The 17,401-nt window shown below is 31.9% G+C and overlaps 1 protein-coding gene across 1 annotated transcript; it reads left to right on the forward strand.

The window, feature by feature from the left end:
* Nucleotides 1–5,264: 5,264 nt before the first annotated feature.
* On the forward strand, nt 5,265–17,185 carry LOC149375067 (retinoid-inducible serine carboxypeptidase-like). The gene is made up of 11 exons (XM_089590446.1): nt 5,265–5,273; nt 5,527–5,566; nt 6,195–6,221; nt 14,968–15,200; nt 15,446–15,676; nt 15,750–15,860; nt 15,929–16,118; nt 16,181–16,315; nt 16,411–16,488; nt 16,581–16,735; nt 17,120–17,185. Exons 1-11 carry the CDS (start codon nt 5,265–5,267, stop codon nt 17,183–17,185), a joined length of 1,275 nt encoding a protein of 424 aa, XP_089446572.1.
* The last annotated feature ends 216 nt before the right edge of the window (nt 17,186–17,401 follow it).

Here is a 17,401-nt window from a genome sequence, read left to right on the forward strand (position 1 = left end):
AGTCAATTTCATCACTTAAAACCATCCGCTGTGTTCGAGGTTTTTTTTTTTTAAGAGACGATTTTTATGTCAAAGTAAAAATTAGAATGGTAATTAACGGTGCACAATCAAGATAAAAAAAAAAATAATAAAAATAAATAAATAAATAATGCTCAATACTTACATTTGTTTAAACTTATATGTGGTGTTTCTTAAAAAATTTTACATTCACACTAACAGCACGTAAAATTTTAAAAGTATTACTTATTACAACGTTTATAGTGTATGAAAAAATTGTAGCAAACTGATTATAATAAAATTTATTACATATATTGGTTTTTTCAGTAAACATTTTAATCGTAATTTTTCTACATATTGTTGGCTTCTCCATCTTCTTGGTTTAGAAACATTAAGTACATATGAATCTAAAAGGACATAATGATTTCAACATGACTTTTTGTCAGCCTATTACGTTGATATATACAGAAGATCAAAGTTTAGTTTCTCAAACGTAAAAAAATAAGTGTCACTAAAATACATTGCTTATTTTATCATTCATCATTAGAAATTGAAGTGTGCTTTGGTCACTGTGGCACTAGAATCGCGAAATTTGCTTTCATTTTTACTTCGAAAGATAAAAGTTATTTTTGTGCTTAAAGTTCAACTAATTAACATAAGTCGAAGAATCTGTACAAACATATGTGGAAGCGCTAACGTGAATAATATAAACTCGGATTTCATTACTTTTTCAATCAATTTTTACAATTTGAAGACATCGATTTTTTGATACTTTCATTAAAAATAAACTGTAAATAAACAATTACACAGTTTCATAAAAAATTAAAATAGATACTTTTTTCTGTATAAATATTTAACGCAAATCTTCACATTTCAACCTTACAATATGGTATTATAAAAATAATCAAGAATAAAAAGAAAAAGAATATCTTTATAATAACACTGTATATTTTTGACACTGCATTGTGTTATGTCGAAATTCGGATTATGTACACAAATGAAATACGAAAAAATATCAGCTCTTGTTAAATCTTGCAATATTTCTATCTGTCTTATTATTAATAAAAATTTGTGTAGTGTTTTTACCATAAGGAAGAACAAAATATGATAAATACAATAGTAAATTGATCCATAGTTAATCCTTAGTCAACAAGTCGTACACACAAGAAGAATATAAGCCTTGAAACAGTAATGTTTGCCTACCAACTTCAATTTAATTATCGATTTATATTCAAGAGGTACAAGAATCTCTCAGAAATAATAACAATAACATTTCCATACGACAGAATTATATCTTCAATTTGATAAAAAATGCATAAGTATATTTACATTTGCCGATAGCCGATAGTTCGGGTTCACGACTTACTTCGTTTTGATATAACATTTCTTACATTTGACTCCTGCTCGTCTTTTAGTACCATTTGGTCTTTTTCGTTCTTGGCGTAAGTACGGATCTACGTGCTCTTACGACGCAATAATTTTGTACGAATTATTATGTTCAAAAGGTATATTTTTTAGTTGTTTCTGGTTAATGCCTTTGTAATACAACATCATATCTTTGTCACTTGATGAATTCGGCATACAGCCCGTGAGTGAGGCGCTGCTTGGTAAGTAAACCAGAGAAAAATAATTATAAAATTAATCTTATACTGCGTGTTACAGTTTGTTACAAATTTCGTTAATTACATTCAACAAATACCTCCTTTTTTTAGACAATCACAATTATTATATATCATTCACTCATAATATATTTATTATGATTTGCAGGTAAATTAACGATATATTTTAACAAGATTATTCAAAGTGGACAGTATCGAAGAATTTTCCATCAGTGAACAAAAAATAGTTGAATAAACTTAAAATTAAAAAAAAAAAGTATATTTTGCTGTAGTTAATTTCAAGATGTCTGTCGCCTCCATGATAATTTGTTACATCGGTTTTAATCATTTTTACACGTTGACGTACAACTGGTCTGGGAGCGGCAAAGAAGATATAACCAATGATTACTTTTTGTTAGACTACAAGGCTCATGCACCTACGTTGGAAGACTTTGTCAATATGTATCCTTACATGGAAATACTTACGGAAGGAGTAGCTAACTCGGAATCAACTATCGGAGATGTAGGCTACGGTAAATTTGGGCTTTTGAAATATTCAACTCGTAATTTCATCGAAGGTCGAGTAAACAAGCACGATATTGTCAAAAGCTATGATTATATACTCTGGACGTATACTGTATCCGTGAGAATCGGGCTGGGATTTAGGATACTTGGTTCTAGATTGATTTTGAGTCCTTATGTGCATGGGTACCTTCATAGCGTCGGAGCACCTGAAAGAATACTGCAAGTCGGACTTAAAGTTGTTAAAGTTTCTTTCATTCCAGACAATAAAAGTCGGTATGACGTCATGGATAAAGTTGTCAAAAACAAATTGTAGTTTTTTCTTGCAAGTGCAGCTCCGTATACTGCCATACTTATCTACCATTTTATTGATGGTATAAATTTATACAAAAAAGTAAATGTTTTTTTTTCAGATTGGCACTATTACATCAATTTTTAGCTATTTTTGTGAACTATTGTCATTTACACCGTAATAATCACATTTAAGATATAACTTTTCTTAATTTTCACAGCATCAAGCAAGTCTTAGAGAAAATACATAAAATTTGGAAAGTTTGCATTCTACTTAAGATCCACAACTTTGTGAAATAATGTCAACTTTATACTATACAGTTTGTGAAGCAGTCGTTTGCTCAAAAAACTATTAAATTAAGAAAAATTGTAAAATATAGATTTTTATATGAACCGACACAAAATACATTTTAATAAAAAGTGTTTCCTAAAATACAAAATCATATTTTTGAATTTTCAGTTTATCTTATATACATTTAATGAGTATTTTATATTATCAAAGAGTTTTTAAACCAACAGGTACATTTATTTAAATTTCACCACAACATTACAGGTCAGAGTAACCATGTATTTCAAAGAATTGAATTTGTTTACGTCTCGTGTAAGAACATGGTGAAAAACATATTTTTCTGCAACTAATTTGAGTTTATTGTTATTTAAGAAAAAATCCTCTCGAACTTGAATCTTTATGAGAAAGGTGAAAAAAAAAATCCTCTAACTTGAAACAATTTTTTTTAGAAAACTGAAAAAAGAGAAAAAAATGTCAGCAACATGAATAGTTAGACAATGAACTCAGTCACGACACGCAGAATAAATCCAGTGCTCATTAGCATTGACCGTTGCTCCCGAGTCTCACGATCACGGTGTACTTATACAATATCATGTAGTAATTTTTTGGCCCCCATCGATCAACGACTTCCTCATTACCTTAAATCTCAAGTGCACGCCATGTGTAGCACACGAGAGACAACAGACAACAGTGTTGGCTTAGCGGTGGCTCATAGCTCCTCTATCTCTTGTCTTGAACTATTACTCCTTGGCTGGTACAGTATACCTTGAAACAACAGACGTGTGTGCCATGATGTTTTGCGAATTGAAGAATTTCCATGGATTTGATTTGGTGATCAGCGTCGACGAGTCGCTAAGAAAAGCTAGACACTTCTGGGAGCTCCGGTGCCCGTTGTCCATTTCTCTCCTCATCGATTTTGTCTTCGAGCTGGACTTTATTTGACGTTTCGCGATTTTAATTTCTTTTTTTTTTTTTTTTTTACTCAAGCATACTTATACCGTTTCAATAAAAGTTTTTGTAGTTGGTGTTTATTTTGTGTCAAAGCAGTTTTTTTTTGTGCGGAGAACACCGGCAGAATATTCGAATGGTAGTCGTAGTTGGAAACGATGTGATGGTTATTTTAAAAAGTTTCCGATGCAATTACTTGTAGTAATTGAAACAATTATATTATTGTACGAAGAATATTGTGCTTTTGATAATTAAATTACGTATGATTGCAGTTTCAATGATATCCTTTTGCTTTCCGTTGAATATGATATAATAAAATTTTCATGACAAAATAAGCCCACTCAAGACTTTTTTCTATTTATAATAATCATTTTTTTGTGAATAATTAAGCTGTGCATGTAAGGTTTTATGGCAGAGGGATTTGTTATTAATTCATGGAAGTGAAGCACAACAAAATAGAATTTAAGTTTTAAGACTAGAAGAGAAAGAACCATTTTGCTTATAGCCTTGGATTATAAATAAATTCGTTACTACAAGTGTACTTTTAAAACTTGTAGGTACTTGTGGTTCATATTTGTCGGATGAGGTTTTCGTTGTATCGGTGATGCCTTGCTTATTTGAACTGAAAAAATTTCGTCCCAAAAAATATTTAATAAAGTAATATGGTAGTAACAACATATTAAAAAAACTATCAAAATACATTCATTGACATTCGTTACGATTTTATTAATTTAAAAATTTATTACTATTTTATTATACTTGATAAACCTTGACATTGCTTATTGAAGTGCACGTAGTTTTTAGTTCAATGGGTTTTATCCTACACTAACCGTTTTTACACTCTAGTGCTAAGTTATACATTAAAGTTAAATTCGATGTTTTGTAAAAAAATTATTGCTTACTTCAATAAATCTGACTACATCTGTGCCTTTGTCTTACAAATTCTATGGGTGACAATAATCAAAAAATAACATTATAACCAAAATTTTCGTACATTAAATAATCACCCGCACTTTTTTTTTGTCCATCAACGGTTTAAATTGATTTTTAAGACTCTACCAATGATCTCTGTTTGTGAGATATAAAAAAATAAAAATCTTATACATGAATCATACACTTTCTCATAAGTATGAGTAATGATAATTAAAATTAACAAATCAAAAACAAAATTCGTCGGTGGTATTGGAAGGTATTTACACCTTAAATGAACAAGTTAAACGACTAAGAAGACGTATAAGGAGCTTTATATGTAAAAAAAAATAAATATATAATAAGTAAAAGTAATAAATGCAAGTAATTCTACCTTAATAAGTCATTTAAAGTTAAATAAAAACGATAAAATAGACAAAAAAGTAGGTCAAGCTTTGACGATCAGTAGTCGTCTTCATCGTCGTCTTCATAATCGTAGTCGTAGTCGTCTTCGTCACCAGCTCCTCCGTCAGGATCCTCGGGAAGGATTTCTATGTGGCCGAGTCCACCCCCGTCCTCCGGCTTCACCAGAGCCACCCCATTTGATCCCAGCCTCAGACAATCCATACCGACCTGTTTGCGAGATGATTTTTTGAGATTTTTTGCAATTTCAGGAAATTTTTATGAAAACTGTAATTATTCATATAATTATGCTAGGAGTAACTTGATAAAATTAAATAATATCAGGATTATTTCGCAAAACTGCAGATCCGTGATATTTTACGTATTTCGTAGTTTGTAAGGTAATTCACTTCATTTTTAATATTCATTCTCGACCAAATTTATTCATTAATTTGAAAAATTTTTCTTATTTTGGAGTACAAAATAGCACAGTGATTCTCACGCCAATAAGAAATGATATTCTGCCTTATTTAAGTAGTGGAAGCAACCGGTCAAGTGAAATAAAATTAGAATATTTTGAAAGCCCATGTGATACAATCCCTTGTTTTATGCATATAAAAGAAACCAAATTTCTTATGAATTTCAAATACTTAACTTACAAAGCTGTACACTTGCTGTGGTGTATTTATAGAGAGACTCTTTTTGTTTTGGATTTTTGGACTAGCTAGTATACAATTATTGTTATCGTAATTTTTACACTTAGTTTATAAGAAAATTAATACAATGCCAAGCTGAAAGTTGATTATTAAATATTTTATATCTGGGGTACAATTCGTATAAAAAGTTATGATGTATGTTGGAAAAAAATGACCCACAGCTTACTCATAATTCGATAAGTATTTGATGATGAAAAAAAAAATTTAGCCTCCAATACATTACTTAAAACGTTAAATAAACGTATGCCTTGCGAATGAAATTTTCGTGGATTAAAAACGTATTCTGTTATCATCCGTAATTTACAGTGACTCTGGTAGTTTTTTTTTTTTTAAATTGCTTGGGCGACGATGTATAGACACATTTATGCAAAATGAGCGTTTTCCGACAGCCGGTGCATAACATTTAAACAGTTACCTTAAACAGAATGGTATCTCGAAATTTTCCTTCCATATTAACGCAGGCGTGAACATTTCTCCCTTGAAAGTATATGTTGTAGAAGCGTATGCAGGCGGTAATCGCAGGTATCCTCGGCACGGGCACGCAAACGGGTCTTGGATTTTTACCTAAAAAAATAAGCACACGCCATATCGGTATTTCATAAATTAAACAACCACGAAAAAACAATTTTATTATACATTCGTGGGTGTAGGGAGCGCGAAAAAGGAAAAAACTATACCAGACACCGTCCTTGTGTAGAGTAGCCGGTCGTTGATCATAACTTTGGCGGTGAAGGCAAACTCGTCGGGATCGTAGGTGACATTAACGCAGGCCTTTTGTTGCAATAAGCTGAGCAAGACGCGGGAACAGCACGAGCATACCCCACCGCCGCAGTTACACCGGCCCTGCCTCGTTGCCGAGACACTGGTGACGTTGGTTGGTGGTCCGAGATGCGCTTGCCGGATCACCTTTGGCAGTTCCCTCAGCTGAGACAGGTCCCGCATGGCCATTACGTTTTGATAGGCCGGCTTGAATGCCACGGGTTTTTTTGCCCTCTTGATCAACTCCCAAGCCCTGGATGTGACCAACAATGCCATGACCAAACTCAGGAGGCTCACCAGATTTATCGGGCTCAGTTTTCTCGGCATCATCGCTGGATCGATTGGTTGATTGTGTTATTATTTGTGAGCATTAGATGGTAGTGTGTAGGTTTTTTTTTTTTTTTTTTTTTTTCGAGCTGCACGTTGATAGATTGAATTGGAGGAATCTGCGGTGCAACTGTAATTTTTTTTTTTTTTTTTTTTTTTTTTTAACAAGGAATCAATTGTGTATTATTCGTACGCGATTATACACGTGTGATTGAGCACTTTGTACGGCAAAACTTTTTAACTGGAAGGTATTTTACAAAGCATACAATTTTTTAAATTAAAATTGATTGGTGCGTTTAAATACAATTGAAGTGTACAATTTATTAATTGTGCAATACTTGTCGAAACAAACATTTTTAACTAAATTTTACTACAATTTATTCGACCTATTCTGTGTTTTCGATTTCATAGCATTTAAAACTCGTCATTATGATAGTTTTCTTCGGATGACATGTTTCAGATAAACAAATGCAAAGCTACGCATTTAATTGGACGATATGAACGGCGGAGTATCTTGATTTCTTTACGGAGTTGTCGGAGCATAATGCACAACGTGAAAGTCGAGATTAAGATTCAAAAACGATGAGAAACACTCATATGTTGTATCTAACTCGGATAAGAAGAAAAAAAAAAAAAAAAAAAAAAAGCAACTAGTTAAACGCTGTTATTTTACGTGTCCACGTGCTTGTAATCCAAGAGATTTTGTGATATCGGATATATAAAATAAACCGAATCGAAAGAAATTGCACGACATGAGGTGCACCAGAAGTTGTTTACGTTGTTACTTACTTATTATAGGGGTAACGCATGTATTTGCAGATAAACCGTTTGCTTGCTAAATAATTACAGTGAATGCCTCGTTTGAAGTTTTTAGTATACCTATTTTATGTGCTTGTCAAACTTTTCAGCGCCGTAACAAGGTATCTCGTACCGGTATTAGTGTTTCGAAATACCGTTTTTTTAATGAGGTGGTTGGAAAGTTTACGCGATGAGTTTGACAAAGCTGTATAATTTTATGGTTGGTCATAATGATAATATCGAAGAACCAGCACTTTCGTCCAAAAAATTTAACATCGTACTTCAACCAAATTAGAAATAATGCTGGTTTTCGTCAATTTTTTTTTTTTTTTTTTTTTCATTCGGTTTTTTCGTGCTATAAATTAAACAAAGTACTCTTAAGTTTTCAAAGAAAGTATACATGCAACAAGTATTTTTTTATTAGTTCATGGCTATGATCGTTCAAATTGCCGTTACAATATAAACTGCGATATTTAAAATCGTCACAACATCGGAATAACACACACAAATCGAGTCATTAATATACTGGAGCTGCGAAAAAACTATTTTTCGTTGAAATTATTTTGTATTTAAGAAATGATAAATTGTTTGTATAAATTCCACAAAATATCTAATGTTAACTTGAAAATTATCATTTAAATCAATTAGGTTTCTTGTCGCACCAAGACCAAAATACACGATTCTTTGTCTACTGTAGATCCCCTAATGATTTGTACACTTACTTTACGATATACTGTAACCTGATGGGAGGAAGGAGGAAATGCCCAATCCTCGATTACACCAGTCGAGATCCAGTTAAAAGTCCTTATCACCGCGCACGAAGATCCAGCAGTCCATGACCAACCGGGTCCATATATATATATATATATATATATATATTTTTGTATGCGTATAGCACGCGAGTGACCGAGACGATCATCGGCACTTGACTGTCCCATCTTTCCGCGAAGGCTCGGTCGTGTGGCGGATGCGGTGCCTCCTCCGACCTCGTTTCGCCGCGGAGAAATTCTGGTTTTACACCTATACAACTTATTCGGCATCTCGGACACGTTTTTTTTTTTTTTTTTCCACCCATGTCTTTTCAACGTATAGGTATTCTCTTTTTCTCTGCGCCGTAAGTTGTTAGACACAGCCGGCAAACGCCACTTGAACCGGCTATTGTTATCGGTTGTTTGGAAATCATTCGCATGGTTTGCGGAAGTAAGTTTGTCGTTGGAAAAGATCGTTACAGTTATTGGTTTTCATCAGTATTTGTGACTAAAAAGGGACCTGGTAAATCATGTGTTTTTTTTTTTTGTTTTAATCCAGTACGACAAAATAGTACTGGAATAAAGTTTCATTATTGTGAATAAGGAATAAGTATCTTTTGCTCGAATTCGTTAATGAAATTCAACTTGGTAATATTTTTTTTTTTTCAACTCATGAACACGATTGCTTTTATAGTTGATTGAATAAAATTAAATTTAACAAAAATACTTATAGCTATTAATACATTAAGTATATGAATTTCATAAATTTTATTGAATAATACTTTTGATAAATACTTTTTTTAGTACAAGTGAAGACAACTTTTTAAATTAAAAACCGTGATGAAATTACTTTTCTAAAATTAATAAACAAAAATAAAAAGAGTAAACGGTGGTAAGAAAGATTTTTGTGATAAGTAGACAAAAACTGAAATCTTAAACTCTAGATAGTTCAAATTGTTATATGACATCTTGAGATATGATTGAGATAAAGGTAGATGCACATCCTGAATATTTTTTTTTAATAACCAATGTTTATGCTTTTTTTTGAAAATAAATTAACCCAACAGTTTTTTTTTCTCTCACCATTCATGTCGTTTTTTTAAACTTTACTATGTGATAAGCGTGGTAGTACAATATATAAATATTCAATAATTATAAATGCTATATGATTTTTAATCGGCGTTTTATTTAGCAAATACAATATTTATCATGAAAATGTATATATAAATAAAAAAATAAATAAATACTTTCCTTATTCGTATGGATGTAAATAAATAAATAAATAAATATGTATAATTTCTAAAATAAAAAAAATAAATTATCAAAGATGTTTCAGCCAACTAATAACAAACGTAAGATAGCATAAAAAAATATAAATATCTCTCAAAAATAATACATTAAATACTGTAAGAAATTAATAATACACAGAGTAATAGCATAATTGCCAAAACTACTTTTCATTTGGCGAAATAATGTATAAATTTGGCGACACGACATCGACATTTTCTCAGGATTTATTCATAAAAGTCTTTTAACGAAAAATGAAGATGACGAGTTTTGTAACAATCATCAATTTCGGGGAAAAGAAGCAAGTACGTATAAAACTTGCTGTTAGATTTTTAGGAACATTTGAGTAGTGCGTCATTTAAAAATTATTTGTCGCACATCATAAGAACGAAAAAAAAAAAAGAAAAAAAAAAAAAAAAATCCTCCGAATGAACCAATGTAACGTGCTTGGATTAATGATACCCGATCAAGGTATACGGTGCTGGCCAATCTTGTCCTCGTCTTCGGGCGCCAACGTCGTAAAATCGGAAGAAATCACAGTGGGCCCATCGTCGGCGTCAAAGTCCACATGATCGAAGCCATCCGTGGTCTGTTGCGTCGAGCTATTGTTGAGCAGGTAGTCGCCCGGCTTGGCCCAAGCTATGCCGCTGCCACCGACCCGCACGCAGTTGAAGTGCATGACGAGGAGGGGCGACTGGGCCAATCGCGTCTCGAAATCCATACAGGCGTTCAGGTTGCTGTTGTTCAAGGACAGATCGTAGAACCTCAGGCAAAAGTTCAGTACTGGCACGTAAGGCAGCGGTACGCATACTGGTGGTGGATTGCGCGCTGTTTACCGGGACGAAACATTTTTTAAGTCAATTTTTTTTTTTTTTTTTAATAAATGTTACAAACGAAAAACATAATGCCAAAGTAGAATATTCGCGCATTGTTCAGTACTTCTTTTACATTTTTTATAAATAGTTTGGAATTTTGGACAAAATTCCATAGTATATAGAAATTTCATGCTAAAACTCATTCCATTCGCTTTATCCATTGATTAATTATTAAAAAATTGTGCTTTTGAGACAAGTATTTTTCTCTTGTGTCGTCAAAATCGTAATAAAATCATGATCGAGATCGTTGCAAAGGAAAATAAGTTGGTAAAAAAAAAAAAAAAAAAAAAAAAAACTAAATAAAAATAATTTAAAAAGGTTACCTGAAAGAGACGTTTGATAAATTTCGTTTTCGTTCATCAGAACTTGCATATCGATCTCGAATTGGATGGGATCGAGGGTGAAATTGACGCAGTAGCGCCTGTCAAAGTCGATGGCCGTTATGTTCAGTCCGGCACAGCAACCGCAACTTTGATCGACGCAAGTACACGGCAGGCCCTTGAAACCGATTTTTGGAGTACCCGAAGGCAACCTCTCGTCATCTATGTGCCCTTCCAAGGCTTCCCCGGTCATAGGGTTGTAGTAGCTGTGACCGTAGACTTTCAAAGCTAAAGTAAATCATGAACTACTTATGTGCTTGTGGAGTACATCAGATTTACGTTTTTTTAGATTTTATTTTTCATCAATATACATAAGGACTAAAATCGCCAAAAAAAAAAAAAAAAAAAAAAAAAATGTAGAGTATATTTAAACTGTACGCATGAAATGACTATTTTGCAAAAATCCAAAGATCTTTCAATCGAAACACCGGTTAAAAGTATTTTTGCAAAATCGCAAAATAAAAAAAAAAAAAAAAAAATTTGTCAATAAATACCGTGCGCTGTGCTGTTGAAGTAAGTTCCCCGAGCCATCGCGGCCGAGGCGAAGCAGAGGAGACAGATAAAAACCTCGAAGCTCATCTCGTGCGGGTGTAAGCAGCGACCGGATCGGACTGAAGAGAGAACCCGAGCCACCCGACGTGATCCTTCGCGTCTCGCTCGCCGGCTCGGAGTAAAATTGGGTAGACAAGACAGTGCGAACCGGTACTCAAGCTACATGTCATCAATTATGCATAAACCCTCGATAGAAAGCTCCACGGTGAGGCCGGATCGTCGCGTGGGATCTCGGGGGAGTGGCTGTTGCACTTTTTTTTTTTTTTTTTTTTTTTTTTTTTGCAAAAATAGTGTACTTACCTGCTACCATCGTGAAAACTTTTGCCAGTGTGTTATACTTTTGACCGCGCATTGATCGTTTGATTTTACTTTTATTTAAGGAAGTTGTACAGCTTACGAAATTGCGATACTTTTCAATCATGTTCCGGGTTCTGAAAAATAAATTTTCAAATTTAGTTTTCAATCAAAAACTATATGATTATTCATTTGATGTTCCATTTCGATTATCAAACATAAAATTTAATCCTTCGTTCAATCTTATTTCAAGTAAAAATAGAATTAAATTATTGGTTAAAAATAGTCTAAACTAATGATCGAAACTTCTTGCTTTTAGGAATCAAATTCAATTTTAAACTAAACAATGAGTCAATTTGAAAATTAACTTTTATTTTATACAGTACACTGTAATTTTATTGAGTTTTAATTAGATTATTACGTTTATCGGATGATTAACAAAAATTACTACTTATTTTTTTATGACTATTTTGCTATTTAAAACTTTTCCGTCGGCTTACTTTCACTTTATTCGAGATCAGTAAAAAAATAAAACCTTGCCGTTAATATTACATTTGATTCAGTTAGAAATTTTTAATTGGCCATAAAAAGTACATACACGACTAAATTCGCCAAGCTCATCTAGATACAATTTTTGTATTATTAAATATCACACGCAACTTTGTACTGAAAGAAAAAGCTTGTTTCGGTTTGTTTTTTTGCAAAACCATAAGAACCGATTGACAAAAAAAAAAAAAAAAAAAAAAAAGTCACATGTCGCGGTTACTTATCAGTTTGCCACAAAATGTATCAACCAGCGACCGTCTGACCTAAATGAGACTTGTTTAAGGTTACGGCTATACACTAACTTTCCAACTCTCGTACTACCATGCGAACAACATCCGTACCCGTGCACGTACATATATATGTACGTAATTACGAGCGAGCAAGTGTTTTCATTGTGGACTAGAGGCCACTGACCGATCCAGGTACCATTGTCAACTTGCGTCGGATAAATCCTTTTTTTCCGTATTATTGACGAAGGAATGTCTAAAAAGAGAAAATTATTTGAATACCCTACTTTTTTAAACATATTTTCTAATCTTTTGAGAAACTACGCTTTAATTGGATGAAAGTGTTTTTTTAATTTACCACAATACGTATCAAAATTCAAATTAATCCATGAAAGCTCTAGTGAAATTCAGTACAATTATTCAACAAAAGTATTGTATAAATATTTACAAGTGATGGTAAACGACAAGGAATAAAAATTTTTTAGTATTATTATTTTTTAACTGCACGTCAGTGGATACCAATTAGAACGTAACTAAATATTCAATATAAAATGTGTATTTTATTGTGTTATTATTTATTATTGTTACTTTCTAGTTTTTCATAACCCAGAGTTTAGTGATTTACCTATCATAACAAAAGTAAAAGTCGCAGGAAAACTATAGAGCAAGTGCGCCTATTATGAAATATTCGTCATCTAATAAAACGTCTCATAAAAGATTTAATATTTTAAGTAATTTTAGTACTTCATCCATCAGACAATTAACTTTAATGGTAGAAAATAAGGAAATTCAAACTAGAATTCTTAGCTAGAATGAGTAGGTATTTTGCATAATTTGCAATTTTGCATTGCAAAACATTCGTTGATATATTTCAAACTTAATAAGATGTATTATTTTTCAGCTACTAAATCAAACATCATACCGGAGAAATGAGTGTATTTTTATATAACTTTAATATTGTACATTGTGAAAAAGCCGTATTTGCTGAGGTTTCTCACATATCCATGATTTGCCAACTACGATAGTTGTATTTTTTAACAGCACCTATTTTTGGATGAGCTGTCACAAATGATTAAAACATTTTACATATTTTTCATACATTTTTTTTTTTATGTATAAATCATAAACTTGAATGCTGACAAAAAGCAATTTAAAAATTTTCCTCATAAAAACTACAAAAAAAATTTTTTCGTTCATATTTCATTGAATGTATTATTTAATTGAATTACAAAATATTTAATATACGTGTACGTGAATTGGTACACACAACTCGTGCAAGTATAACTTTCACAATTTCGAATGAGTGTGTAGCATATCATTTGCAAATGACAGCGTGTGGTTTTGTACGAGATGTTTGTGAAAGTGTCAAATGAATCAAAAATAAATGTGAATTCGTTAAGAAAGTGAAATTTTTAAACAAAATCCTGAATTAGTTAATTTTTAATTAAAATTTCTTAAAAAATAATACATTCGTCAATGTTTTTTTATATTTATTTTTTTTTTTCATCTTATTAGCTAGTATCGCTTTTTTATTTATGGTATTTGATTCGATTACGCGATATAGCTTGGGCTTACTAAAGTTATAATTAAATATCAGTTGTATAAAATTATCATTTAATCTTCTAAATATAATGCAAATTAAAAATTTTCATAAAAAAAGATATAGTGTTAACATTTAAACAAAATTTAATACTCTATTATTTTCATAAGTATTTCATAAATCTCGACACAAAAACAATTCGACAAGTTCAACTCTTTATTGTTGAATGACTTTGATGGTGGGGATGTCTGTCATAAATAGAAAGTATTTATCATTAGCTGCAGTACAGCGTCATTTTCAAGTATTGACCAAAAGTCTTTCGTGCGTTGCAGATATTAAATTTTTACATTTCAGTACATCAAGGCGTTGAAAATAATGGTTCTTTCAAAATATGTCCAAATTTTGTTTTTTTCTTTACTTTTTGCTTCTGTTTTTGGTAAGTTTTACGTTAGAGCGCTAATAAAATGCTTATTTAAAAATTTGTCAAAAATATGCAATTATATACATTAGGATTAATGTTCTAAATGTTTGGTAACTCTTTTGATTGTATATAATAACAAAGTACAGTAAAACAATTTTTCTCATCCCATTAAATAAAGACTTATTACTTGTTACCAATGATTTTTATTTTTATTTGAATCAAATAACTTTGAAAAATGATCTAGAGAAAACAATTAAATCAATAATTCAATGGTTTTTTTCTTTTCAATTCTGTATTGACGTCATGTACAATTATAAAAAGTAAAAAAAAAAAAAAAGAAGAATTTACGTGCTAAAGTTAGTATGGTATTTTATTTGACTTGGACGTACCTCGACAGTTGTACGTGTATTAATTGATCAAAAGACTGTTAAATTTGTTAAAAAAAATTGTATTTACCCATCAGTCATAGAATAACGCGATTGTTACTGTAAAACTAGTGAGTAACGTTTTCCGATTGTCTTCATAAAATATTAATCAAAGGCAAACGTGGATTTGGTCCCGGAGAGCAAGATTGGGGATTCGTAGAAGTGCGTCCGAAAGCTTACATGTTTTGGTGGCTTTACTACACAACTGCAAGCGTAAACAACAAATATGAAACCAAGCCATTAATCGTTTGGCTGCAAGGAGGCCCTGGAGGTGCATCCAGCGGAATCGGCAACTTTGAAGAAATCGGCCCTTTAACTCTTAAACTGGAGCCTCGTAACCATACATGGGTGGGTACCAACATTTTTATCGTTCATCGAATTTATTTTCATGTTTTATTATTTTTCCCGTGAAAGTTCTAATATTATTTACGTTATTTTTAGAAGTCGTACACACATTATTATGCACTAAATAATTAAATAACTTTACCATCAGTGTCGTCCCCTCCTTGTGCTTAAAATGTATCGATATACAAAAAATTGAGTGTCAAACAATTTACATATTTTCGCTCATTTTATTATTATTTTACTTTCAGGTGAAGGATTATAACGTTTTGTTCATTGATAATCCTGTGGGTGCCGGTTTCAGTTACGTCGAGTCTCTTGATCTTTTGGTAAAGACAAACGCTGAAATAGCAACTGATCTTGTGTATTGCATCAAAGGATTCTTCAAAAATGTCACAATATTTGAGAAAACACCTACCTACGTACTTGCGGAGTCTTACGGTGGGAAAATGGGCGTTGAATTTGCAAATCTTTGGTACAAGGTAGTCACATTTGAAATTAAAGTTTTAAAAAAAATTACAATCTATAAGAGAATTCAACATTTTTTTTTATAAGGAACAAATCAAAGGACGTGTAAAAAGTAATTTCAAAGGAATCGGTCTCATAGATTCTTCTATATCTGCTATCGACAACTACGCATTTTTTGCATCATACTTACTGCACACGGTGAGTATATACGTATAGTTTTCTCAAGTATAGCGCATCAAATGGTTTTTATTTTTCATTTAACGAAGGGTTTTGTGGACAACAACGGCTACGAAATCGTTAACGAGGCATCAAAAAAACTGGAAGCCGCCGGTGAAGCTGGTGATTGGAAAAAAGTAGTGAAACTGACCCAAGAAATCGAAACACTTGTCGTCAACATAACTAACAATATGGATTGGTACAATGTACTGAAAAAAGTAGAAGCATCGTCGAATTCCTGTAAGGATTTTTGTTGAATTAATCAAAATGAAAATAAAAAAGAAAAAAATTAATGTCCGTAGCTTACGACGGATTTAACGAATTCATGAACAATGGAGTCAGAAAAGTCTTGGGCATTGCAAGTCCATGGGGAACTCAAAGTTTATACGTGTTTTTAGCTCTACTGGAGGACAACATGAAACCAGTTATAAATCAAGGTAAACGAAAATTAATCTCATTTTATTTTTACTCTCCAAGTTATTATTCAAAGAATTCACAACTGAGTATTATTTTTCAACCGTTAATTTTGAAGTGGAAAAACTACTGAACGAGTCAAACTTGAAAGTGTACGTGAGTACGGGTCAGTTGGATTTTATTATTAATACGCCAGGTAGGAGTTTGTTTTTTACTTTTGTTTGGAAAGAAGATGTTTTTTTTTTTTTTTTTTAAATATGTGGTGACGATGGACGGTAATTTTTCAAGGCACCTTGCGGTGGATACAAAAAATGAAGTGGAAGTACTCCAAGGAATGGGCTAATGCACCCAGGATCTCCCTTGTCATCAATAACATTATAGAAGGATACAGTAAATCTTACGAACGTTTCAAACTATTCTGGGTGAATAGATCGGGGCACATGGTGAGCAGCCACGAAATGTTTTTTTTAATTTTTATCAATAGTTTGGTTCATTCTAAATTGAGATTATCTATTTTTTTTTTTTTTTTTTTTTTTTTTTATGAGTATTGCATACTGCCAGAGTAATGTACCATGATTTTTTTTTTTTTTTTGAACGGGTGCCGTACAGAGTTTTGGACCCAAAAATTTTATTTACAAAGACAAGAAAATTCTATAATTTTTGTTATTTAAAAGTCAGCAATAATTACGTTGAGAAATCGTTATAATTTTTAATTTTGAGTTTTACCAGACAAATGTTACGGTTGAAGCAAAGAAAGAAATACGAGATACCTTATAATTATAGGCGCACTGTAGTGTAATTTTGATTCTATTGTTATTTTGTTTCAGATACCAGTCGATAATGATATTGCAATGAAAAGTATACTACGAGACTTAATAAATTTAAATAAATAAATTTATTCTTATGTTTCGCATTTGCGAATAACATCATCATTCACAACATTCAATTGGCTTAAAAATCTGTTATGAAACCATGGGTGCATTATTGTTTCCAGAAACAATATTTATTTACGTTTTTCCCTACATTTTTTTTTTTATTTGATATCTCTTACTTATAAGCCATAATACAGCACGTGCAATTTTTTTTTTTTTTTTCACAATTTTCCAAAA

Source organism: Copidosoma floridanum, unplaced genomic scaffold, assembly GCF_036245765.1.
Source record: "Copidosoma floridanum isolate Cflo_tuat_1 unplaced genomic scaffold, Cflo_Japanese_pri ptg000012l, whole genome shotgun sequence".
Classification (NCBI taxonomy): Eukaryota; Metazoa; Arthropoda; class Insecta; order Hymenoptera; family Encyrtidae; genus Copidosoma; species Copidosoma floridanum.